Source organism: Lycorma delicatula, chromosome 6, assembly GCF_047948215.1.
Source record: "Lycorma delicatula isolate Av1 chromosome 6, ASM4794821v1, whole genome shotgun sequence".
Lineage (NCBI taxonomy): Eukaryota > Metazoa > Arthropoda > Insecta > Hemiptera > Fulgoridae > Lycorma > Lycorma delicatula.
In genome coordinates, this window is record NC_134460.1 from 162,785,666 (window position 1) to 162,812,076 (window position 26,411).

The following is a 26,411-nucleotide window of genomic DNA, read 5'->3' on the forward strand; positions in this document are numbered from 1 at the left end:
AATATCTCACCATTGTTTTGGATTAGTAAATAACACTACTGCATCCTGTCTTTATGGTAATTTTTTTTGTAGCGTTCTTAATGTAATGTGAGAAAAGGATAACTAAACATCTACTTATGAAGGACGTTTTATACAAAATCAAGAATTAAACCAATGTAAAGTCTCATGAGTTTTGTAATGTGATTACTATTCTCAAATAGTGATAAATGTACTGTTAGTTTAAATTACATTTTGCAAAAAGAGATATGATTAAAAGAAATTCACTTTCCTTTTACAACAAAAGAAGCAACGTCAAAGTTTATTTTTCACTTATAACACCAGTTTAACATCCACAAGATCACTTCCACTGCGGTTGGTATGAGCTCCCTCAGTAGTTTATATCAATCCAGTGGTTGTATTAGTACCAGCTTCTAACACAGTATAATAAAATAACTGATAACTTTAAGTAAATTAAATAAAATTAAAATCAAATATTAAGTGCCATTTTATAATATATTTTTGCAAATAGGATCCCCATCTTTACATCGTAATTATCACAAACATTAGGCTTATTGTGCGGCCATCAGATAGGAAGGCCTGATAGGACCACAGGTGGGGCTTGATCAAAATAGATCAATTTGTGTGTCGGTTAGGATGTATCCTAGCCTACAGAACCTTTGTCAGAAAGTAAAGAAAAGGAATGGACAATGACAGATACAATTTACCTGAAGAAGAATCGTCAGTAAAAGATGTAGAGTATTAATTTAAAGGCTACCTCCGAGAAGTTGAAGTACCAATTTTCTTTAGGAGATCAAAACATTTTGATCTTAAATGGAAGTTGATCAATAGTTTTTTAAGCTAATTATTATTTATGCTGCTAAAAATGTTTCTTTTAATCTTGAAAACTAAAGAGATCCTGCAATAGGATCAGGCTTCTGAAAGAACACCCTTATCCATTCCTAAAAATTATATAGCACAAAGAATTACCTGACTAATTATTTTTGTTAATAAACATATATAATTAATTGATAAAAAATCTACAACTAAAAAATTTCCTGGGTGACTCTTTGGATTAATAAATATTAATTCATAAATGAATGTCAATCCTTTGAGGAAAGTTATTTTTTCTTTAGTTACGAAATTTGAAAAAATAATTAGTATTTTACTAAAAATAATACCTGTAATGTGGATGTTCAAATTAAATTAAAAGATTATTCTTTTATCTGAATTTTAATCGCAGTTCTACAACATCAATAAAGATTCCTTTGGAGAGATGTAAATCATTTTATAAACAGCTAATTCTCTATTGGAATGTACTAAAGACTATGATTTTTTAATGATACTTGAAGTATATTTAAATGATCTGTTTTCCATTTTTGATTTTAATAATGAGATTAATTAATAATGATGAATAGATTATATTTTTGTATTTTTGTTTTTCAAAAGTGTAGAAAATGAGATAGAATTTGTAGCAGACATGAAATAGAGAAAATTTTAGTTCATCTTTGACGAGCAATTTATATCACTTTCTACAATTAGTCATTCATATTAATACTAATAATAATTATGTCGTAATATATCTAAAATGGTGGTTACATTTTTTATAATATAAACTTTTTTAATTAAAACAACTTAATTAATTATTAAATAAATATAAATATTTGCGACTTATTCTCAGAAGAACATTTCATAGCTAGAAAGAATATATTACTTTGATTAACTTCATTGGATCAAGCTTTAGTATTCATTTATCAATCGATAAGAAATTAATGGTAAGACCTGGATTGACCCCTTGGAGGTTAACAGAGGTCACATTCTACCAACCTCTGAAGCATATTTGTTGTAGCATTTCCGTCTTACATAAGCAGTTTTTTCAAGGATCAAATCACGGTCAGATGTTTCACAGTATGAAAATTCCATGTTACATTCCTGAAATGCACATGAATCAAGCTTATTGGTGAATTAAATCATTAATTATTTATTATATGTACTGTTGATATGTTAATTTTAAAAATAAAGTTTCCATTCTTGTCTGATATAATATATATGTAAGCATTTTTATGCTCTGAAAAAGTACGGGTGAGTTGAAAAAAGAATTTTAATCTTGTTTTAAGTTATCAGTCTTTAGTACATCTACTTTATTCCGTAACATTCACGTTACAGTTTTTACATAAGTTCATAGTTCTATAATCAATAATGTTACCGTCAGTGCCATGTAATTAATTAAGAAATTTATTTAATGAATTTTTATCTTTTAAATGTGATCCATTATTATCTTAAATAATTATTATTAAACATTTAAATTAGAATATAAAATGATGACATCTTACTGAAACTAATATATCTTTTTAAATATTACTAAATATTCTTTTCATTTAGTTTATTTCCAAATTTAAACTTATCATAATTTTAAATATCAGTGTCTGATATGATCTTATCCAGTAAATGTAGACATTTCAAAATTAAAATTAAAAAAAAAAATTTTTCATTGGTTTTATACTTTACTAAAATTATCATGTGTTTTATAATTTCTTCCAGAATTGGTTTTGTAATTCAAGAATCACAAATATAAATCCAGCTTCAGTTGTTTAAAATTTTTAGATTTTTAAATTTTTAGCTTTGTAAGTCATTACCTGCAACAGGTGCTCATTTTTACTGATAAAATTATTAAAAAATGATCATTTTATTTGTGCCACATCTACCCCTTATACATCTTCATTAAGGCGGTAGATATATCTTCTGTATGGGTGCAGTAACTTTTCTTTAGGAGCATAGCATTTACGTAAAAAAAATTTCAATGGTTAATTTTTAAATATTCATAAATTTCAGAGTAGTTAATTTTCTGAAAAACCATTGTGTTTACATCTACTTACATAATTAATTCTATAAAAAGTATTAGTTAACTCTTTTTGCGTTTTTAATTTTACAACGCATAAAAAATAAATATAAACTGGTGTAAACTACATGTGTAATTATTATAGAAATAAAAATTATTTACAGCTCTTTTGTATAAAAAGAAACTGTTTTGGAGATATATACAATGTAATACAACCATAATATGATTGTAATTATAATACGGTTGTAATATAAATGTAATACAATTACACTGAATTGTTATTACATATTACCTAGTCATTTAATTAAAAATTTTATTGTGTAATTACGTTATGTATAGTAAAAATGTATATATAATAATTAAGATAAAAGAAAAGTGTGTTACTTAAGCTTTTTTTAATACTTATGCTGTATATTTTCTGAAATAAGTATATAAAATATTTTCTTCTGTATATGTATTATATAATTTAAGTTTGCTTAAAATATCCAGATTGCTTTTTTTTGCTTGATATGAAGGTTTGTACTTGGTATTTCAAGAATGAAAGTTATAAATGATGAATAACCAACGTGTGTTTTGCATTCCTTTCATTTATTCAAATAATTTTTTCCAATGTTTCTGTACTGCAGCAAATGAATACGTACTTTTCTTTCCTATAAGTTACTGATAAAAATCACATATAGATATAGCAAGAATATTTTTAACAATTTTGCTTCTCCTCCCGTAGTTTATGACACAAAATATTAAATTTCCACCAAAATCAAACCATTTTTTTTTAATTGGCCTTTTTATTCAAATACTGGTAAAAAAACATCACTACATTTTTATGGCAAGGAAAAATTTCTGTTGAATTAAAAAATTATGATCGGTTATAGTTCATATACTAAAACCCAGTTCTTGCTCTCTTTTTCACATTCAGTCAAAACACATGTTGATTATTTTTTAGTTTAATGTGCACCTTGATTTTTCTTACATTCGTTTCTTAATAATAAAACAAACACTATGATATTTTAACCTTCATTAAAGAATCTTTGTGTATTTATGATTACCAATTTACATTAAATATGGGAATAATTACCATTAAAAAATCAATGTTTAATACATCAGTATTTTTCTTAAAGCGTTAAAAAAAAATTATTGTTTAGGTGTAATTAGTTTTATCATCACTCATATAATATATGTATACAAATAAAAGCATACTTGTATTTATCATTGCTTTCCCATAAATTTAATTGTTGTTGCTTCATAGTAATCTCCTGGAATATAATCCGTTGTAAGATTTTGCTGAAAAGCATTTAGTATTACATAACATTTTCTATTATATAAAGAATATCATGTTTTTTTTTATTATTCTACTTATAAATGCAGCCTTTTGAACAGCCTTTGGAACATCCAAACAGAAATCCAATTAAAATGAATTTACTATTTTCATTTTAGTGCAATCAAAAAATTATGTCACAGGAATTGGCTATTGGTATTAAATTTTGTTTATTTCAAATTTAATAAATTTTTATATAAAGTTTTTCAGTACTTTCTAATATTCCAGGGAGTAGATTTTTGCAGGAAAATTTAAATATGGCTACTTTCAACATCGAAGAAATTCAAAAAGGAAGGTTTTACAAGAGTATTCCATCATATTTTTAGATAGAAAGAACAAGAATGAATAAAATTTCAGTTTTCTCACATATTTGTAAATTAAGTCTTGCGATAACCTCTTCGTTCTACATAAATTTTTTTGTAAGGTAGATGTTAAATATCTTCAAACAAGAAATTAAAAAAGAGAAAATTGAATTACCATTTTTTTTTTATCTTCCTCTTTTTAAGTACTCCTTCCTATTGAGGAGTTAAAAATTTTGTGCATCATAATCAGACTAAAATATTGTAACATTATTCTTTATTTCTAGTTACTTTCTCACTCCTCTCTGTCCATTAGCAGACAAAATATTTTTATCAACAATGTTTTTTCTTGTCCAGATGACTGACTGCCTTTCTCGTGTTCATTGGCTGTAATTCATGTATTCATCTAATTTATTTATCTTTTTATATTAAATTATTATTTGTATACCGTGTCCCTCATATCATTTAATTGTTACTTCCTTTTTCACACTGACAGTGATGTTCACTGTTTTAAAACTACCATTTTATATTATAACTTCCTATTTAAACTTTAAGCTACTGTACTTAAGCCTACTTTCCATATAGGATATAAATATTGTATAAATGCAGTATGTGGATAAATATTATTATTCTGTATTTAAGTAAATGCATGTATATATGTTATTATTATTATTTTGAATATTTATTTTTAAGTTAGTAAGTCTGCTAAGTAAAAAAGAATGTAGTATAGAGTATAAGTATACAGTTTTGTGTGCTTGTAACGTTAAGCATGTAATGCTTAATGCTTCTTGCTTTGTTTATCCTTAATAAAATAAATCAGTGCTTTAAAATATGTTTTGTTTTTATTTTTTATTTATTTTTTAATGCTTTTATTTACAGTCGCTTCAACAATTATAGTCATTAGTGACAGTAACACTATCCTGTAGTATTAAATAAAACAACAAAAATAAACAGTAAAGAAACAGGAACAATAAAGAATAAACATAGACAAGTGACAACAAAAAATACAAAATAAAATTCATAAATCAAACAAAAATCACTAAATCGTATTCTTCATTCCACTGTAGGAGAGGAACCGCAACAGACGTTTTATACCTTCGTTCTGGTTTAATAGAAATTTCATATCTGAACCCAGGTCTGAGTTTTGTCGGATGGTTCCAAAGATTGGCAATCAAAGAGCAGCTGGGACACGGACCATTTGACCTTGCAAGCCTCACAGATCTTCTGAGGAGACCCAAGTAGGTGAGTGGGTGAGCCTGGTGTTTCCAATCCTTAGCCGAGTTAAGATGACTTGGTCTCTTCTGTTGCTCGGGGAAAGAGGTTTGTCGAGCACATTCTCCCGGATGTTATATAATGCTGTGGGAGGACTCAACAGTCAGAATCTATTCCACTGAGCAATTTTACATGGACTGATCTCATGAAGTCCCACACATGTCGATTGTACTCAGATGCCATTTATTGCAGCTTTCTTGGCAGCCTCATCGGCCCGTTCGTTCCTGAGGATGCCACAATGGCCAGGGACCCGTACCAGTACTGCAGTCTTATTTATCCTTGAAAGGATATCATGAATAATCTGGACGATGGATTCAGAACGTTTGCAGCTCAAGCTCTCAAGTACACTCCTAGAGTCTGTAATTACTAGGAAGCTATTTTTATTTTGGTTTTATTTACTTATTTATTTTACATTATCCTAACTCATTTTGTTTGTTATTCTTTCGCAATTATTAAATAACATGATCGTTTTTATTTTTTTATTTTTTAGAACATGGATAGTAACATGCTTTAATCACTTATTTTTATTATTTCTTATTATGTTTCACATATTTCTAATAACTATGAATTAGCATCGATTTAAAAAAAAATGCTAGAATAATTGATTATCTGTTCATTAATTTTTTAGTTTGCTTCAAAATTCTTTGTTTTTTTTTTCATATATAAAAAGCTATATTTTCTTGCAAGTTTTTTTAACTGGAATGTAAATTAGTTTTAATTATAATTTATTTAATTATTACTTTATTTGTAAAACATATTTTTGGAACTTTGTTGTTATCTTTAACTGCATGAATATTTTGGCTAAATTATAGATGGTAATCATTTTACTGAATAATAAATTATAAAAAAAAAATGATTTAAATCTAATTAAAAATAAATAATTAAATAATTTATTAATCAATGACATTAATATTTATAAGGTCAAGACAGTTACTTCATTTTTTAAATTTTTTTCCAAACTTATTACTAAAGTGAAGCAAAATTTTCATTTTAACTTCATTTTTTTGTATTGCAGTAATGACCAGATTCATTTTCTGAATTTTATAACATTTTACAGTAATGTTCTTTGCTTATTACACTGTAATAACTATGTATTTGTAATAAATTTCATACTATTTTTCATTACAAAAAAAAAACCATCTTTCTTAGACAGGAGGTGATTAATAATGAGATGCAGTAGGAGGGAAAGTATCCACTACCAAAACCCATCGTTTTTGTCAGACTTAACATGGGATCTCCCATCTACTCCTTCGGCTGTCAACTCCAGATACCTTGAATAATTTCCAATCTGTCGTTTAATGGCTCCATATAAGATATTTCAATCTTTTATAGTTTACTTACAACATACTATAGTTTACTTACAACATTCATCTGTAAGCTGAATGTTGTTTGTCTCTGAGACCGTTCTCCTACTACCATACAGCATTGCTTCTTGCAGTTCATTATTAAATATTTAATCTTACATTGGTTTTTACACACAATTTTTACCAACTTCTCCTTGGATTTCTTATTTACAAAAACTGGGAAAAATAAAAGAAGAACATGGGAATATTGTTATAATTATTTCATCAATAATCATTAATCAGTGCTCAATGCACTAAATTTAGTATATTATGAACAAATTCTACTGTTCTAAGAACAAGATAACTAGTGGTTCTAAGAAGTAGTAGTTATCTTGTTTTGAATTATGTATAAACAACAGGATTGTTCCATGATTTTAAAATTGCTTAATGATATCTAAACATTTAATAATGATTTAAAATAATTATTTAATAATATTCTTTAATCACTAGCTGTTCAGAAATCGATTCAGTCAGGTGACCAATTGTTCTTTTATTTATCTATTCTGAGATTGTAATATTATACAACAGACACTTTGTACAGTTCAATAGTTGGTCTTTTTCGACCTCAAGCATTATTGGGCACATAAGAGTGTCCTTAACTGAATCTCAGTGATATGGTAACACGGATATAAAAGCCAGCTGAAGTAACTAAAGCTCAAATGAGATAACTTGTGATATTAGATGTAATGTTACTATAGTTATGTCAATGTGTACTTATTTGTATCAATTCAAACTTCATTAAAAAGCTACAATGTGTCTTTTATAAGGTTAATAAGTGAATGTCCAAGTGTTAAATCTTTTTTAATCAATTGATAGTTTATTTGGCCTTAAATAATATAATTATAGACAGATGTGTATTTATCAGGTTGCTTACAACAGTTTGGTTAAAACACCTAAAAAAAAAAAAAAGTTAAAAGCGATTGAGATTTATTTGTATAAGAAAATATGAAACTACATTCCAACAAAAAATTTATTGTTAATATTTATTAAATGATTACATTTAAAATTTAATATATGTAAAGTACATTTCAAATTTATAAACATACATTTGCCACAAAAAACATAAAAGTTGCTCATATCCAAATACGTACATTAAAAACACCAGTAAAGTAATCAATAATATTGTAAATTGCCAAACTCCATGATGGAGTACTTTCACTTTTCATCTGGAAGGTTCAAGAATTGAATGCAGTTAGCTAGGTATTTATCATACAGATCAAACAAGCTTTTAACGACATTATGAATTACGCAAATTCAAAAGAAGAAAAACATAATTAGTCTAAACACTGTTAAGAAAAAGAGCTGTATCTATGATAATTTGGAAGTCTCCAAGATTATATACACGGTGTATCATTATTTAGTAGGAAATTATAGGCACTATAATGCTTTGTTCATGAAATGATTATATATATATAACACTGTTGAATTCTTAGTTATTAGATCAGAAATGTTAATTAAAATTCAACAGTATCATACGGCAAGCAGATAGAATGAGAGACTTAAAATTTTAGAATTTAACAGATCCAGATAAGCCTCAACCATCCACCTATCCTCATACAAAATTTAGTTCATAATGCAAATCTTTTCTTTCATTCAATGTACAAATATATTACTAAAATATATTTATACTACTTTGTTCTTTTTTTTGTGTGTAATTTTTGAGCTCTATTCCACAAGACATTTTACTGTAAATTGTTGTGAACCTGTTGTAAAATGTTAATTTTCATCTTTACCATCATAAGATTTCACATCTGGTGATTAATTAAGTTGTAGAAGACCTTGATTAAAATAATAAAGGTCTAAAAAAACTTCCAGGATTGACTGGAATGTAATGCACACACCAAAACTGGCAAATGAAAAAAAATAATCAAATAAAGCATAAAGGTACATTATATTTATAACAAAAACTTACATTTTTTTTCAACATAGTCACCATTTATAACTACACATTTTACCCAACATTTAGTTGGTCTTCTCATTCTGTCAATCAGGAGTGCTGGAAATTTCTTTCATCCACAACCTTACTGTATTGTTCAGTTCATCATTCATGGCAAAATGATCACCTTTAATATCCTTCTTTAATTGCGGAAATTGAAAATTGCAGGGGGCTAAATCTATTGAGTATGGAGGATGAGGAATAGGTTCAAATTTCGACTTCACAAGAGCCTCAGCAATTGCACATAATGTGGGCAGCTAAGTATAATTGTGTTCCAGAATAATCAACTGCTTGGATTGTTAAACACAACACAAATACATATCTTCTAAGATGTTTAGCATGTGCGTTAGAAACACCAAAAGAAAGTGGAAACATTTCCTTTGGTGATTCTCATCAGTCACAGAAATTACTGCAAGGTTTATCCTCATTATTTGCTTTACCAGCTGGTAAGCTTCTGATGCTTAAAATTTTATTGCCTACCTACTACAGTACATTGATCAACAATTTTGTCATCAAAAATAGCTTTTATATTACATGAATGTCATCAGCATTCATTTTTCCACTTTCAAAATTTCTGCACATTGTTTTAGATTTGTTGATGTAGTAGATGCATACTAGACTCCATAACAATGACAACTGGCAGAAAATGAGAGTGTGTGAGTTCATGAGTTTTTGAATATTATTTAGTAGAGGAATGAAACTACAAGATGGCAGCACCAGTCACTTTGTGCAACATTTCATTCTTCTGTTACATTCTAGTTCACATTACATTTCAGCCAACCCTCATATATCTTTATTTTGAGTTACAGTTTCGATCTTTAATTTTTAAACAAGTGTACCGTGTTTTTTTTGTTGTTTTTTTGCAACTATTAGTTACAAAATTATGGCAGCTTAGACTCCCAGATGTCTTCTTTCAACAGTCAGACTATTACAGTTGTATATAAAAAGAACATATTAAAAAACTAGAGTGTAATAGACTAGTCAAAATCAGACAAGTTAGAATATACAATCGTTTAACTATTTCAAATAAATGAATAATACTTATAAATAAAGAGGACGACTGATATTTTCTATAGTACGTGTAATAATAAATACCTTTACTAGGAACTAGGATCCTACAGTATCCCAGTTAATCAGCCATAAAACTAGATGAGTGGTTTACTTTTCTAAAGGATGGTTTCAATAAATTATTTTCAGTCGGTTCATTAGTTGTGAAATTTTTTATGCAAGCAGTTCATCTATGATATAGCAATCAGTTTTGCTTTAACTGTATTTCAGAGTATGTGGTGGGAAGTACTTTTATGGCGGATTGGTTTGGAAAAAAGCTTAAAGAATAAAATAATCTAGTAAATGTTTTTGTAAATAATGATTAAAAGACAGTATATATCTTTGTTGATAATATATAAGTTTTTCCTTTTATGAGGTCAGTTTTTCCAGTACATTTTGGACTTTAGTGATTAGTTTTTTGATGAATGCTTTTCATTACACCTACATTGGTGACATGAAAAGATGATGATAGTGAATGGTTACCTATCAGTTTTCTTACAGTGATATAATTGTTGCATGGAAGTTCTACCTAAAGAGCAGCTTCTCCTACATCCTTTTTTTTATTCAACTTTCTAAGTAATATTTAATTTCAACAAATAGGTCCAAGCGCAGAAAAAACCTCTGGAAAAAAAATGCCTTGGTAGTAAGATACCATTTTTGAAAATGGTGATGCAGTATTTTCAACAGCACCTCTTCACAGTAAATATATTGTCAGTTTGTTCTTCATTAGCCATCAAATTTGTGTTGCGAGTAAACAGTTCAATTTTTCATATAGCAAACAGTTTTGTTTTACCTGTACTTCAAAGCATGCTGTGGGAAGTACTTTTAGGCCAGATAGGTGTGGAAAAAAGCTTAAAGAATGAAGCCTATGTGAAATGAAGTAATTTTGTATATATTTATGTAAATAGTGGTTGAAAGACAGTGTACAATATATTTTTATTGATAGTGGTTTTTTCTTTTATGCGTTCAGTTTTCCAGGACATTCTAGATGTTTAAGACTTCAGTCTTACTAGACTTTGATGGATGATTTTCATTACATCTAAATGGAGTCATGAAGCTATAGTACATGCTGCTAATGAATAGTCACCTATAAATTTACTTAGAGTGATATAATTGTTGTGTTGATGTTATAAATAAAGAGCAATTGTCTAATTAATATTTAATTTCAACAGATAGTTTCTTAAGTGTTGGAAAAAACCAGTGGAAAGAAAAGTGCTGTGGTATTAAGCTACCATTTTTATAAATGGTGATCCGGTTCTTCCGTCGCCCTTCAGTTATTTACAGAACTTTCTTTTCCATTCATATTACTGGTCTCATAGCAGATGATGCCACCTTTGCCTTCTTTCATGTAGAAAATGTTGGGTTCATTTCTCAGTAGATCATATCAGTGGGTTCATATCCCACTGGGTGTGCCATTTTTCACATGCTGTAAAATCTACCTCTCAAAAAAAAAAAAAGTTAAAGTAAATCAAATCAGGAATAAGTCTCTACTTGCTAGGAATAAATGAAGGAAGAAATATACTGCTTTAAAAACTGAAGTTAACTTACTTTTTAACACAAATAATATTGATTTTACAAAAATTAAAAAAATAAATCTTATTTATTTTCAGGTTTTTTTGGTTCAGGGATTAATCCTGATCTAGAAAAATCCTAATTAATCCTAATCAGGTCTAGAATAAATTTCAAGAAAGTAGATTCTTTTTGGTCATAAAGTCAAATGAAAAATATATATGTCCTATGTATATACTATTTTAAAATCTGCTATGTTTTCCTGTTTTTTTTACCAAACTGCTTATTTTTTATCTCCTTGTGTTTTCTTTCTTTTGTTTGGAGGTTACAGTGGTCTTAATCATTCCTTGTGGGGAGAGTTACAACACCTGCTTTTCAAGTAGGTGTTGTAACTATATACTTTTCCAAGTATATATATATATTTATTTAATTGTAATCTCCTGTTACTTTTTTTAAACCCAATATTTTAATTAAAATATTAAAACTTTTCTTTTAATTATTTAAAAATAAAATTGAATACTTTTCTGTGTACTTACGTTAAATTTTATCTGGTAAATGATAACTATAAAAATGTTCATAAAAGAAAAAAAATTAGATGTACAAAACTTAGCTCGCAGCTCATAATACTCCTTCAATAGCCAATTACAAGGTCTGTAAATGAAGTAATGAAACTGGTTCAGAAAAACCTTTTTATTTACAATGCAATTATACATGGACACTATCACCTTTGAAATAGTTCCATTAGGAAGCCAAGCGATGCTTCAAATGGTTTTCTCACTCTTCATAGCAGTGTTGGAACTCAGAAATCAGAGTATCCTTCAGATGATCGGTTACATTTTTTTTCTACTGTTCCAAAATGGTGTCCTTTGCAAGTATATATATATATTTATATATATATATAATATAATAATTATATATATATATAATATATATATTGTTTGCAAGTATATATATATATTTATATATATATATAATATAATATTTATATATATATATAATATATATATTGTCCAAGTATATATATATATTTATTTAATTGTAATCTCCTGTTACTTTTTTTAAACCCAATATTTTAATTAAAATATTAAAACTTTTCTTTTAATTATTTAAAAATAAAATTGAATACTTTTCTGTGTACTTACGTTAAATTTTATCTGGTAAATGATAACTATAAAAATGTTCATAAAAGAAAAAAAATTCAAAAAAGAAAAGATTATTAAAAGAAAATTAAAAGATTATTAAAAGAAAAGAAATCAGAGTATCCTTCAGATGATCGGTTACATTTTTTTTCTACTGTTCCAAAATGGTGTCCTTTGCAAGTATATATATATATTTATATATATATATATAATATAATAATTATATATATATATAATATATATATTGTTTGCAAGTATATATATATATTTATATATATATATATAATATAATATTTATATATATATATATAATATATATATTGTCCAAGTATATATATATATTTATTTAATTGTAATCTCCTGTTACTTTTTTTAAACCCAATATTTTAATTAAAATATTAAAACTTTTCTTTTAATTATTTAAAAATAAAATTGAATACTTTTCTGTGTACTTACGTTAAATTTTATCTGGTAAATGATAACTATAAAAATGTTCATAAAAGAAAAAAAATTAGATGTACAAAACTTAGCTCGCAGCTCATAATACTCCTTCAATAGCCAATTACAAGGTCTGTAAATGAAGTAATGAAACTGGTTCAGAAAAACCTTTTTATTTACAATGCAATTATACATGGACACTATCACCTTTGAAATAGTTCCATTAGGAAGCCAAGCGATGCTTCAAATGGTTTTCTAACTCTTCATAGCAGTGTTGGAACTCAGAAATCAGAGTATCCTTCAGATGATCGGTTACATTTTTTTTCTACTGTTCCAAAATGGTGTCCTTTGCAGTTGCTAAAAAATTTGTCTGGGATATCTACTTTTTGTCCAATCACTGTGTTTCCTGCCCTGCACTGTCCAGTAAGCTTACTGGTTTAAGTGCCAACCAGGTAAACTTCCTAAAACAAATTATTTAATTAGTATTAAATATAAATTAATTAAATTTTTAAATATTCATTTTTAATTAATATTTTTTTAAATATATTTTATTTCCAACTTAGTGAAATAATGTTTTGTTATAATTTAGTACCAGTTGCCAATAAAAGACATGAAAAGTAATGCTGCATCATATAAGTTTATAAATTTTCTTTGCCCTGTTGGCAATGGTATGTAGGTTTTTTTTTACAAAATGTTATTATAACCTTACAGAGAATTAAGTCTATTTTTTTTATGAACAAATTTCATTGAAGTTGTGAAAATTTTTTCATCTCGATTAACTGATAATGATGTATATTTTTGCCTATCTCTTTGATATCACTTTGAGGCCTTTTATTCTTAATTCAACCTCTTATGCCATTAAAAAAAAATTCTAAAAAGCAATATTTTATTTGAAACATCAATTTATCTCAATTATTATTTATAAATTAGTGTTATATTAAATAATATGTCCTTGTAATTTGTAATTTTAAAGGATATTTTTGTATTCATCATAATTTTATTGTGTTATAAAAAAAAACCCAAGTAATATATTTAAATGTTAAAAATATCTCTTTGAAACAAGAGAAGTTAAATTAAAAAAAAAAATTTTGGCAAAATTCCATAACAGCTTTCTCTTCTCTACTTTAAGCTAATTGCCCAATAATTCAAATGATAATTTTTTTTACTAAATGCTGAAAAGAAAATTTTATGTTTTTTTCATTTTTTAGGTATTTAATTTGCCACTGCTGGAATTTTTTATAAGTTTTTTATGGTAATATTTATATACCTTATTCAGATTAATGACATATTAAAACAAATATTATTTTGAAAAATAAGGTGGTTGGGGTTTATTAATTAAAAATTAACAAAGAAAACTTAAATATCTTAAAATTTTAAACGATTTTGTATGTTCATATTTTTGTGTTTGAATTTTATTATTTCACGTTACATTAACTTATCAATTTAAATGAAACTTTCTTTTAATAATAGATCTTGAAGAAATATTTCAGATAAAGTATACATAAAACTGGTATTTGATTTATATATTTGAATTATTTCAAATTTATATTTTGTGACTGGTACATACTAGGAATACAAACTACTGCAGTAAAATGTGTGGCCATGCAGTCACGGGCTCCATTCCCAGTTTAGATACAGTGAAATAGGTTTTTTGTAGTATTCTAATTTTCTCAAGGCAAATACTCTGTTCTATTATTAGATAGATGTAGTCAGTACCATTTGAGATCCCTCAGGATGTTCTAATTCAAAACATTAAATCAATTTTCATAAAAAATCAAACATGTTTATCTTTGATTTAAAAATGGAAATTGATTATATTTAAAATTAAAATTGATCACTTTATGTTTACACATTCTATGATTTCAATAAACTAAATTAGTATTTTAAACCTAGCTAAATAAAATCAAATCTAAGGAAACAATTAGAAGGTACAGAAAAAAACAAGGAATTTTTTATTATGATATTTTCTAATTAGTTTTTTATTTTAGTAGTATCTGTATAAATTACATTTTTTTGTACACTGGTCAGATTAAATATATTTTTCAATGATACAAGTTTCATAAAAAACTGAAGCAAATTAATCCATTAAATTGAATTATATCTCTGTTGGTTTGCTTTATTCAAGCACTACATATGAATAGCTGAACTGATTTTAATGAAATGTGTTATATGCGCTTATCTTAACTCTTAATGAATTCTTAGCTGTATCTTATTTAAAATATATTCATTAAGTACAAGCAGAGAGGCCAACCCTCTTCATGAAAAGTTTTTTTTAATAATTTATTCCCTTAGGATGTACTTAATAAAACCCAGTAAACTACTCCAGTCATTATTTTACTCAAAATTACATCATTTAAGACTACATGAACTACCATAGTTTTTTTTTTCATTGTTCCATTCAGTACTTTTCCACAACCATTCTATATATTTTGTATACATATATGTTTCTGAATCACCGTAATTAAAGCAATTTTTACTCTTGAAAAAGCAAGAAAAACCTTCTACTTCAAGCATTGACGTTCGATATATTCATAACAATTTGAAAAATAAATTAGAAATGTAAGTAAATATTACTTCCATTTCGCTGAGCTTAACTTATTTGGTTGGTGAAGATGGCGATGAAAAACCACTTTCTTTGGTAAACCTGACACAGATGGTTATTATTTTTCAAAATGGTTGTAATTTTTGGGAATGGTTGTGATTCATGTCAGTTCACTTATAATCATTACAGTTAACAAATAAACAGAAAAAAATTTTTTTTAGCAATTTTGTGTAGCCCAATGATCAGTTTACTTACTCCAGCAAATAAACCTACAAAATCTCACAGTTAGTATCCAGTTTAAAATTATTTTCATTATAGGTTATAGACACTGAATGTTGGTGTGTATTAAATGAGAAATTGTATACTATATTACTTGTACAAGCATTGACTGCTTTTAAAAATATTTTGAATTATAGATTTTCCCTAAGTGACTGCCAAATCTAAAAATTATTTTAGCTTAGACTTAAAAATGACCAATTTTTTATATTAATGAGACATATAAATCACGAATATATTCATTTTTATTTGCTTAAAGTTAACTAAACAAATTATAAGTAATGTTCTATTCAATTTTTTTCACAAATTAAAAAATTTGTAGCTAAATTGTACAACTAGATGAAGCACTTTTTGCATTACTTATTTTATTCTATAATAATCGCTTTGGTTAGAAAGTATAATTAAATGTATTTAAATAATACTATATAAAAGAGTAAAGAAAAATTACACTTGTAAACTTATGAATTGAGAAGGCAGTAATATTACTGGTGATTAAATATAAATAAATATTCTATCATGAGTATTAGATGATACATTATATAAATTACATCAGGAATGAGTAAATATGGTACTTTACACACAAAAAAAGGAACTGCTCTAGCATTTGCCTGGATGGATTAAGAAAACCTTGAATCAGAGCAGCTTCACAAAATGTGATTAACATCCATAATAATTATTAAAATATAAAATATGAAATTATGCTAAAATAAATATACATGAAATTATAAAAAATAACTACAAAATAATTTGCAATTCAGCACATAGATTATTAATAAGCACATAAAAAAATTGAGTGTATTTATATTCGCATTAATGGAATCCTTTTCAAAATTTGCATTTGTTGATTAGTATTACTTAAAAATTCATTATCAGAGTAACATTTTTTAAGAAAAAAAAACTTTAATTGCATTTATTAATTAACTTTAATTGCTAATTTATTAAAAATGGCAACATTAGCAAGCATAACAAGGCCCTTTCTTATAAATTAAATTAAGTTACATGAAAACACTAATGTCCAATTTGAGCGAGGATATTATTTTTTTAATAACAATTAACAATTTTTTTGTCAAGTATTGCATATTCATAAAAATATAAACGCATGGATAAATTAATATTTTTCATTTTGTAATGAAAATAACAGCTAATAAGAAATAAGTCAAACTTGCATTTATTTTTTATATGAAAAATATACTTAAAACAGATTTATTCAGAAAAATTATTTGAAGTGTTTCTTCATTACCATAATGTACAGTTTGCATGTTTTGTTTAAAATATTTATGTGTATGAGATATTAATAAAACACAACTAGTATATTAACTTCACTCTGTTACGGTTAACACATAACCTCTTTTTGTGGATTTTAATTTACATCAACATTCATAGTCTAGAACACATAGAGCAGAAGTAAATTTTTTCCTACGTTTTGAGCAATAAATATCTATTCAAATACATTTAACTCTCTGATTTAATATCTCTTTAGATTAGCATTTAATATCTTTCTTTAAATGACTCCACATCAGTTGATATCACTGAATTCGTTCTATCTATGATAAACAAAACTAAACTTATATATGTAGATCATTTTAGGTGATTGTCATTGCCATGCTATCATACATTCACACTCAGCTTCTCTCGCAGGATATATGGATATTAAGTAAATCTCTGAAAATACCCAAAATTGGACCTGCACTATCAACAGGGATTGTTATATTTCCTGAGAATTGATTTGGTTAATCCAATTTATTTACTACCGTAATAATTACTCTCATCTTCTACACATTTTGTTGCATCCCAGGAGTGATAAAATGGTATAAATCATAACAAAAGAAAATATGATAATCATCTCAAAAAATCGTTCAACTTTTTCAGACACAGGGTAATAATGAAGCATAAGAATGCCATAAAGGTAGGAAGAATAAATTCTATTCTTTTGTGCAACAATATGAGTGTTAATACACAATTTTGAGTTGATAACCAGAGACAATTTGAACAAAAATCTTAAAATCTGGATCTGTGACCTCTATATATCAATCAATGATGCTTTTAAAGTTTGGCGACAGGATGTCAAAAGGGGTGAGGAGATAAGAGGGAGGTCCTATATCTAGATGGGAGGTGGAATGAAAATTTAGTCATATGAGTATTGTGTTCTTTTAAAATAACTCCCTAATGTATCCTAATATGATTCCAAAGTTCAAAAATTATGTTAGTCTAAATTCTCAATGTCCTCCACAATTGTTGTCTTTTGTACAACAAACTTGTTTGGTTTTTTGTTTGCAGGGTGAGTCATAGGAACCTGATGATTTTAAAAATGAAATAAAAGATTCAAAATATAATTTTCTTAAATAAATCTTAAAATGTAATTTTTTTACATTGGAGGAGGAGAAAGCTCTGCCAGCCACTGTCCTCCCATACGGACTGTAGTGTCAGCTTTTACAGAGTGAAACCCTCCCCCCTTAATTCAGCATGCCCCAATAACTACCTTTCGGCTTTACTCAGGGGGGCATGTTACATTCCCCAAAAGACTTCAGACTAGCTCAGGTACTCAACAGTAGCTGACTACCCCCTGAGAGCACCCAACTATCTCCTTATCCAAGTTATCCCATCTCTACTACTTAAGCAAGAGCGGTTACTTTTCCATTCCTTCTCCACACCTTACTCTTTTAGCATCTTTGCTTGTAGGATTGTTCTGAATCAGTTAGTACATAACCCCCATCCGATCTTGCTGCATAATATAATGCATCAATGTCTCTGAATTACCATATTCCTCCAGGCTAGCCTATCTACCTGCCACCTTTGACACACAAAAAAAATATATATTGAAATTCTGACCCCATGGAAGTTTCTTTATTGCCCATAATGATAATTTTTTTAAAGTTACAATCCATAACTTATTAATTGTGACTATAAAAGCAAGTTTCCTGATATATTTCTTTCTTGTACAATTTTTGTGCTCAAATTTACAATTTCACTTTACAATTTGAATGCATCCAATATTTTATACATTAATCTGTTATAATTATAAGGTTTTATAGTTAACAAAACTGGATGCTGATCAGGTGGATTATGATTTTCTTTGCAAATTATGTCTACAAAGTATTAAATTCCATTAGAGTATGTACAATGCGTTGTTTTTGTCCCCCTGAATAATTTATATTTCTCTTATTCTGTCTCTAGAATGTTGAGCCCATTATTGTACCTCAAGTCATTTTCAAAAATAACAATATTTTATATATAGTTTTTATATTGTATGTAAAGTAGCAATTTTCACAGTCACACTTTATTTGTTTATTTTGAAACTAAAAAGAAACTTCAATGCGTAATTGTTAATATCCATAATACTGGTATAAAAAAGTACAAACTGCCATTTAAGTTTATTTTCTGCAAATTTTTTTTTCATGACCAAAAAATTCACGTTATTATTTTTTTTGCATGATAAATTAAAATAGTTTTTTATCAAACACTTATAAAGCCAAAATTACTAAAAAAAAAATTTACAAAATGTTATTTTATTACAAGAGTTGTATTTGCTATTGATTATGTAGAAGAATCAGGTGAGCAACAGAGATATTTAAACATCTGTTCCAACTTTAAAATAGCCAGCTGTGTTAAATACAGCCAGTTGTCTTTAAAACAAGACATAATTTTTTATTTATTTTTTTAATCTGTTTTTGTACTTCTGTTTACTATAGATAAGTATGCAGAATTTCTGTTTTCTAGGTTCTTTAGTTTTCTACAACAGGATGTTCAACAAAAAAAAATCTTGGAATGTATTTATTAATAAGAGTGCAGAATGTTTTAATAGATTGTACAAAGAAAAATTGTATGAGAAATAAATAATTAAGAGCTGTTTATTCATAATAAGTAACAGTATACTGTACTAGTACCTATAATGCACCTTTTTATTTGATTCAGATACATTCATATTACAAAACTGTTTTTTGTTTTCAATTCCTTTTTAAAATGTTATATGGTTATATTATTCATCTCACTTTAAAGAACATGTAAGTGAATAAATTATAAAGTTTTCTTTGTTTACTCATACATACTGTAGCTATGTACTTGATTTTTCTTTTGTTAAGTTTGCAATAGAGGTTTTAACTCTGTTCACCATATATCTGTTATTCTTCACAATGTGATTATTCCACTTATGTCTGGACAGTATCTTGGAAGTATTACCTCAAAATATATATATATATATATATATAAAATAAATAAATATAAAATGTCAATGGAAGAAGCTATGCTTCATAAATTGGTTAAACACCATAGTGAGTTGTGGTAAAACTTTAAAATTTTAAATTATTAAATGATTGTTAAAAATTCAAGAAAATTTATTATTTAATATTTTCTTCTGGTAAACATTAATGAATTTTAGTTTTCCTCTGAATCGGTTTATTGACTGCCTGCTGTTGACATTAAATACTATGGGAGTTACTTCAATTACTTACCAAAGCACAACAAAAAAAATATGAGTCCAAAAAGGATAATCTGTGTATGAACTAAAATAATATAAGACTCAGTAAATTGCATATGACTAAGTCTACATTAACAAGAAAAAATTCATATTAAGTATATTATATAGTTATACTCATAAAATTTGTAGGTTAAATTGTCAGCCTTACCAGAATATGTGTTGCAGTTTCATATAATAATAATTAAATTGATTTACTGAGGTACTTAGTTAAGTTATATTGAGTTGATACAACCCTTACTGCATTTTTGTAATTCTGATCATCTTGCTTTAACTGCTGGAGTTGCAGCCTTCCCGTTTGGAATAGGCAGGTGTCGCTACAGCCGTAGGCTTTATACTGTTGTTACTCACTAAAACTGTTTAATTTTTTCCATGAAAAATAGTAAATCTCCTACTACAGCAACTAAGGGCGCTATTATAATTTCTGTAATAATAGTAAAATTTTTATTTGCAGAAAATGCTATATTTGAAAAGCAGCAAAATAAAAATTAAATTGGTCTGAAAATAATGGTTGAAATTAGAGAAGCAGAAAATTATGATGAACTGACTTTTTCAACAGGTTGAACCCAAGAGCTATATTTTCTACAGATCTTTCTCAAACTGAAGATTCAAACACAAATAGGATACTAGAGGAGGATTTATTGTAAGCATAAGTGAATTAAAAAACACAGATTACTATTATAATCCAATCTCAGATGCAAATACAGAATCATCCTCTGACAGAAATGGTAACAGAACGGGAAAAGAGGAGATTATATAATAAGACAAAAATTTTATAGCCAGGTAGAAAACATCAAAAACATACTGAAAAATGGTTATGCAACATTAAGCGTTTGTTAGGAGATCTATCTGTTAACAAGAGAAGGAGAATTTACTGGCAAGAGAACTTAAGCGTCTTATTCATGTAGACTGAAATGCTCAGATAAATGATACGAGATATTTTTAATTCATACTGGGATTTCAAAAAAATCACATGATGTTAAACAACAGTATATTAGTCTTGTCTAGAAGTAATATCAGTTGAAAAATCTCAAAGTAGGATGAAAATAAGTACAAGGAAAATGAAATGTATAACTTTAAGGTTGGTGGTAATCTCATAGAGTGTGTGAAACAATGTTTTTCAATTCCTTATAAACACAAAGTACCAAGCTGTTTTAAAAAACCTGATAGAACAGGAACACACACTGCTATCACTAAATACCTGATGAGGTAATAGAAAATGTTATACAGCATATTGCATTTTTCCCAGCATGTGGAGCGTACTATAGATGTGAAAAAACTTTGAGAAAATATTTGAACTCTGCTATGAATTTAGAAAAAATTTGTGCTTATATTTGTAATACTGTTGAAATAACAAGATAGAAGCAAATCGCATAGCCAAGAAATGGATATACAGAGATAAAGTTAAAAAATTTCATCTGTCTTCTAAAATCCTCTCTGCAGAAACGAGTGATGTGACACATATGACTCATACATGGCAAAAGTTAAGGTGCTATATTTTCAGAGAAAAACCACTCCAAAGTGAACACAATTTGCACCATGAAGTACAAGAAGTAACACTGAGGTATGACATGAAATCAAGGAAAAGAACTGCAGCCAAACTTAATAAGAATCACAATACTGACAGTAGATTTGCAGAAATGTCTGACAACTAATGTTATAAAAAATCAGTTTTACAATAGAAAGCTATGGACTTGCAACTATGTAGTATATAATAGGATGAATCTGCATCCTGCATTATGTTGGATAAATCTAAAGCAGGCCTAGAAGGTGACTAACAGACATTAATGATTTTATTTTTATTTTTCTCATAAGTTGTTTCAATTAAAATTCTACTTTTTATTATTGTAATTGTTACTTTGGGGGGGGGGGACAATTCTCACTTTGGAGTGTTTTAATGAGCAGTAGTATTATAATCTTTATTGTCTGTTGTGTTATCAATATAGTAGTAGTATTCTGAATTATAATTAAATGCATGCAGTAGTCTGAATCAAAGTCAACATTTTGTATTTCTTCAAAACATTCTATAATTTTCTTAGTGTTATGTGTAATATTATGTTGATTCACTTAAAAGATCATTATCAATGAAATAAACTACCTTAATCATGTAATATAATTAATGAACAACGTTTTTTAATTTAAAAACATTTAATTATTTTAAATTACCTACTTAAATCTACCAAGTAATGACATAATGTCTTAAGCATGTAACATATCATATAGGGAGGACAAAACTGTAGATTATTTTTACTTATAAACATATTACATTAAAACAACAATTAAAATACAAATACTAAATGTATTTATTAAACAAATTTCAGTTAAATAACTTTTCTGAATTTGAAAAACTGAAAATATTGTTGAAATAGACTTTATCTTGCTTTTCTAAAAAAAAAAGTAAAAATGGACATAGTGTTCTATACCTCTGGGTGCTGAAATATGAACACAAAGGTAAATTAACATATTTTGTTTTCTAAATATTAGTCTACATGACATGATTCATACTTAGGGCACCAAAAAAATGATCTGACAGCCCAATCTTTTGTATCATGAAATCTTGTTCTGACTTTTTGATGAAGCCCAAAGAAATTCATTTTATGTTTTTTTTTCTTATATCATTTTGAGATTATCTGATAAAATTTTAATTTTATGATTTTACAGATAAGAATTATTTGTCTAATGTTACATACAAATATTTAACGTGTATCCTTTGTGCTTGCGAATTGTAACAAATAAATATCATTGCTGCTTCATATACAGAGATAAATTGAAAAACACTTCACTGAAATCAAATATAGATCATACAATATTATTGTACATTGTGAATTACTTAGGGATAACATATTTAAACAAGGTTAACCTGTAATTAAGAAAAAAAAATTATGTAAGTACTGTAACTAAAAACGTCTAGTGGCATCTGGATGGGTTAGAGGTTTTTTTATCTTTCTTTTTATAAATTCATTTTTTTTCTATTAGTTATGTTAGTCAAACTAGAATGTGTATTTATTTTTTCACATAAATAAATTACTTCAAATAGTTGATCAATTTCCAACTAACAATTGATATGATTTGAATAAAAAAATTACAAAAACCATTAACTTATGCTTGTATGTATATTACTATATAAACAACACCGAAAATATATGTATGTACGTATTACTTAGAATAAATAATACAAAATTATAGTAATTAGAATTGAAAAGGTCAAGAAAGTACTTTAAGAAACTAAAAAATAAATAGATGCATTCGAATTTACTTTTTACGAATAAAATTTTACTTTATTAATATCAAAATCAAGTAATTTAGGTAGTTTTTGGTCTTAATAATTATACATCATTGTTTTTATAGATTTATATTCCAGACTTGTCCTTGTAAGGATTAACTTTATAATTCAATGCAATAATTCACCATTATTTATTGTAATTTTTTTTTTTGATCCAGATTTCTGTTGATAAGGTTATCTCATTTATACAACCCGCTTATCTTGCCTCTGGTCTTCCTGTTTTTTCAACGTTTTAAAGTCAGTTCTTCAACTATCTGACCTTACTTTTTTATCAAAAATGGCTACAATGAGAGACAGGATTTAGCTCAGGTCTGTAGTTAAGATTGCTGTACATTTTCAAGTTTTTTTGATAGATAGAGTAACCGTTTTACATTCTTCAGATATAATTACTCTAAACCTCTAAACACTTGTTTGATTTAGTAATCATCCTCTCAAGTAGTGTACCTCCTAGCAGTAGGTCCCTTACATCACCACTGTACCCATTCATTTCTGTCCCACATCTTCTCCTTTGTCACTTTGTATTTTCTAGTCTTCTCCTCATTTATTAATTCATTCTTCTTTTTCCTTGCTTCCTTTCACATTCTGCTGATCCTTCCGATGCAGTTGTCAATGATTTCACCATCTCTTTCTAACCGGTTTCCTTCTCTTTTGTTTATAAACATTCTACCCGATGACAAAACATGATGTTTTAATTAAATATTAACAATCCAAAATGTTGATATTATAGAAAAACACGGTATATTGTACATTATGACTATACTGTATAAGGTCAAATATGTAATATTATTATTAACTATAATAATGGATCAAAACTGTGGAAATCAATTGAATAGAAACTGCATCATGGTGTTATCCTCATTCATTCTTTACACTTAGTTATAAATATGAAATTCTTCAGGTTTATTAAGCACATTATTCACCAGATATTAATCCTCATACATTTTCTTATGCTCAAAGTTGAAAATGCCATTTAAAGTATTGTAGTTTGAAAATCAATAGGATATTATGACAAATTTGATAACTGTTAACTATTGTTTTAACATACGAAGAGTAAAGAAATGTTTAGAAGAACATTTGAGCTAAATGTAAATTTATTTAGTTACAAAGATCATGCTTTGAAAGTGTTTAAAACTAGAAACAAATATATGACATTGTTTTAGCATTATTTAATAACACTGGACAATATTTTTTGAACAGAACTTACCTCAATTTCTTTATTTATGTTATTGTTCTGTTCTAATGTATTTTATCATTTGTATCCGCAAATGTTTGGCTTTGTAGGTAAGGTAAAGAAATAATATTCAGAACTGTCAACTTGAACAAAATTCACAACAAAAAAGAAAAAGAATTAAAAAAAAATTAATTTCCATTATCGGCTTATTCATGATTACATAAACCACTTAGTTCCTTCTACCATTCATCCTTTACAACTTTAATACTACATTTACTACTTGTACATAGTTATTATACCGTTACAAAATTTGTAAATATATTTTTATAGTAGGAATATAATTAAAAATACATATGTATTTAAAAAATAGACTAAATAAATAGAATAAAATATATGTATTTAAGAATTGCTTTTACACAAAAGACAATTACAAGTGAGTTACTTTCTATGTCCCCAGGTGAGCGTTCAAAGATATAGACACTGTGTACAACAATACCAGTCGGCGATCTTTTGTTTTACTTCATCTACAACAGGTTATTATGTACAACTCTTATTGCGACAATTATTGAATATATACTGTATGTAAATATAAATATATATATACATAAAAATAATGTATTTTATACTTTATTATAATGTAACTTACCAAAGACATCTGTGATTCTACATTATTATTTTTGTTATTATTTGCTAGTAGCTTACAATTATTTTGTTATCAGTAGTAAGATTTAATTATTATTAATTACTACATTATCATAATTAATAATTTTTATCAGTTATTGTACTAATAATAGATAATAATGTAAATAAAATTAAATAAATAAATTGCACATTTATCGATTTAACAGTTTTGTTTAAATAAATATACTTTAATGATTTGTTTTTTTTATTAATATGTTGTTTATTTTTTTCATAAAAATTTAATTGAGTTTCCATAACATAATCTTATTTATTTATCTTCTCTAAATTATGATTTTTATTTGTAAGAAATCAAAATGGTATCCTATGATAGTACATTTTTAGTACTGTAAAATTATCAATTTATATGTATGTGGAAATGATAAATATTTTCTAGTATTAGCTTAAAAGATATTAAGTACAGTTGTTAAATTTGTTATATTTACATGTAGAGAATAACCTGTTTATATAATATCAGTATTTTTTGGTTTTAATTTTAAACTGTATAACTACTTCATTAGGATTTAAATTTCCCTGTAAGAATAATTATTTCCCTTTAAGATAAATTATTGTATAGCGGTAAGAAAATTCTTCAAAAGTTTTTATTAATTTAAGGACTTTTTTAATGAATGATTACAGCATAAAAGTTATACCATATGTGTATCCATAATAATAAAGTATACATTTAAAGATACAGAACAAAACAACAAGATAATATTCTCCATCCTTTAATATCTGTTGGATCCAATGGCAATGTTTTTGGGAGAAGCGGTCTAAAGAATAAAAGGATATGAAGTAAGAATGTTTGCCAAAGACAAGTATAACAAGTCATGTTTTAAAGAACCAAGAAGTTTTTTTTTATATATTTTGTTTCATA

At 26.8% G+C, this 26,411-nt stretch overlaps 1 protein-coding gene across 16 annotated transcripts in view; it reads left to right on the forward strand.

Moving 5' to 3' along the window:
- Positions 1-25,706, forward strand: part of LOC142326441 (uncharacterized) — a 373,983-nt gene extending 348,277 nt beyond the window's left edge. For 7 of the 16 annotated variants that reach the window (XM_075368953.1, XM_075368944.1, XM_075368955.1 and 4 more), the window contains exons 3-5: positions 19,649-19,932; positions 23,844-23,994; positions 25,314-25,705. In XM_075368953.1, the coding sequence (XP_075225068.1) occupies positions 19,649-19,764 (116 nt within the window). In that variant the 3' untranslated portion in view covers positions 19,765-19,932; positions 23,844-23,994; positions 25,314-25,705. Of the gene's footprint in view, positions 1-5,496; positions 5,672-19,648; positions 19,933-20,856; positions 21,046-23,843; positions 23,995-25,313 lie in introns of all 16 variants that reach the window. The other 9 variants (XM_075368959.1, XM_075368956.1, XM_075368942.1 and 6 more) reach the window with 7 other exon arrangements.
- The last annotated feature ends 705 nt before the right edge of the window (positions 25,707-26,411 follow it).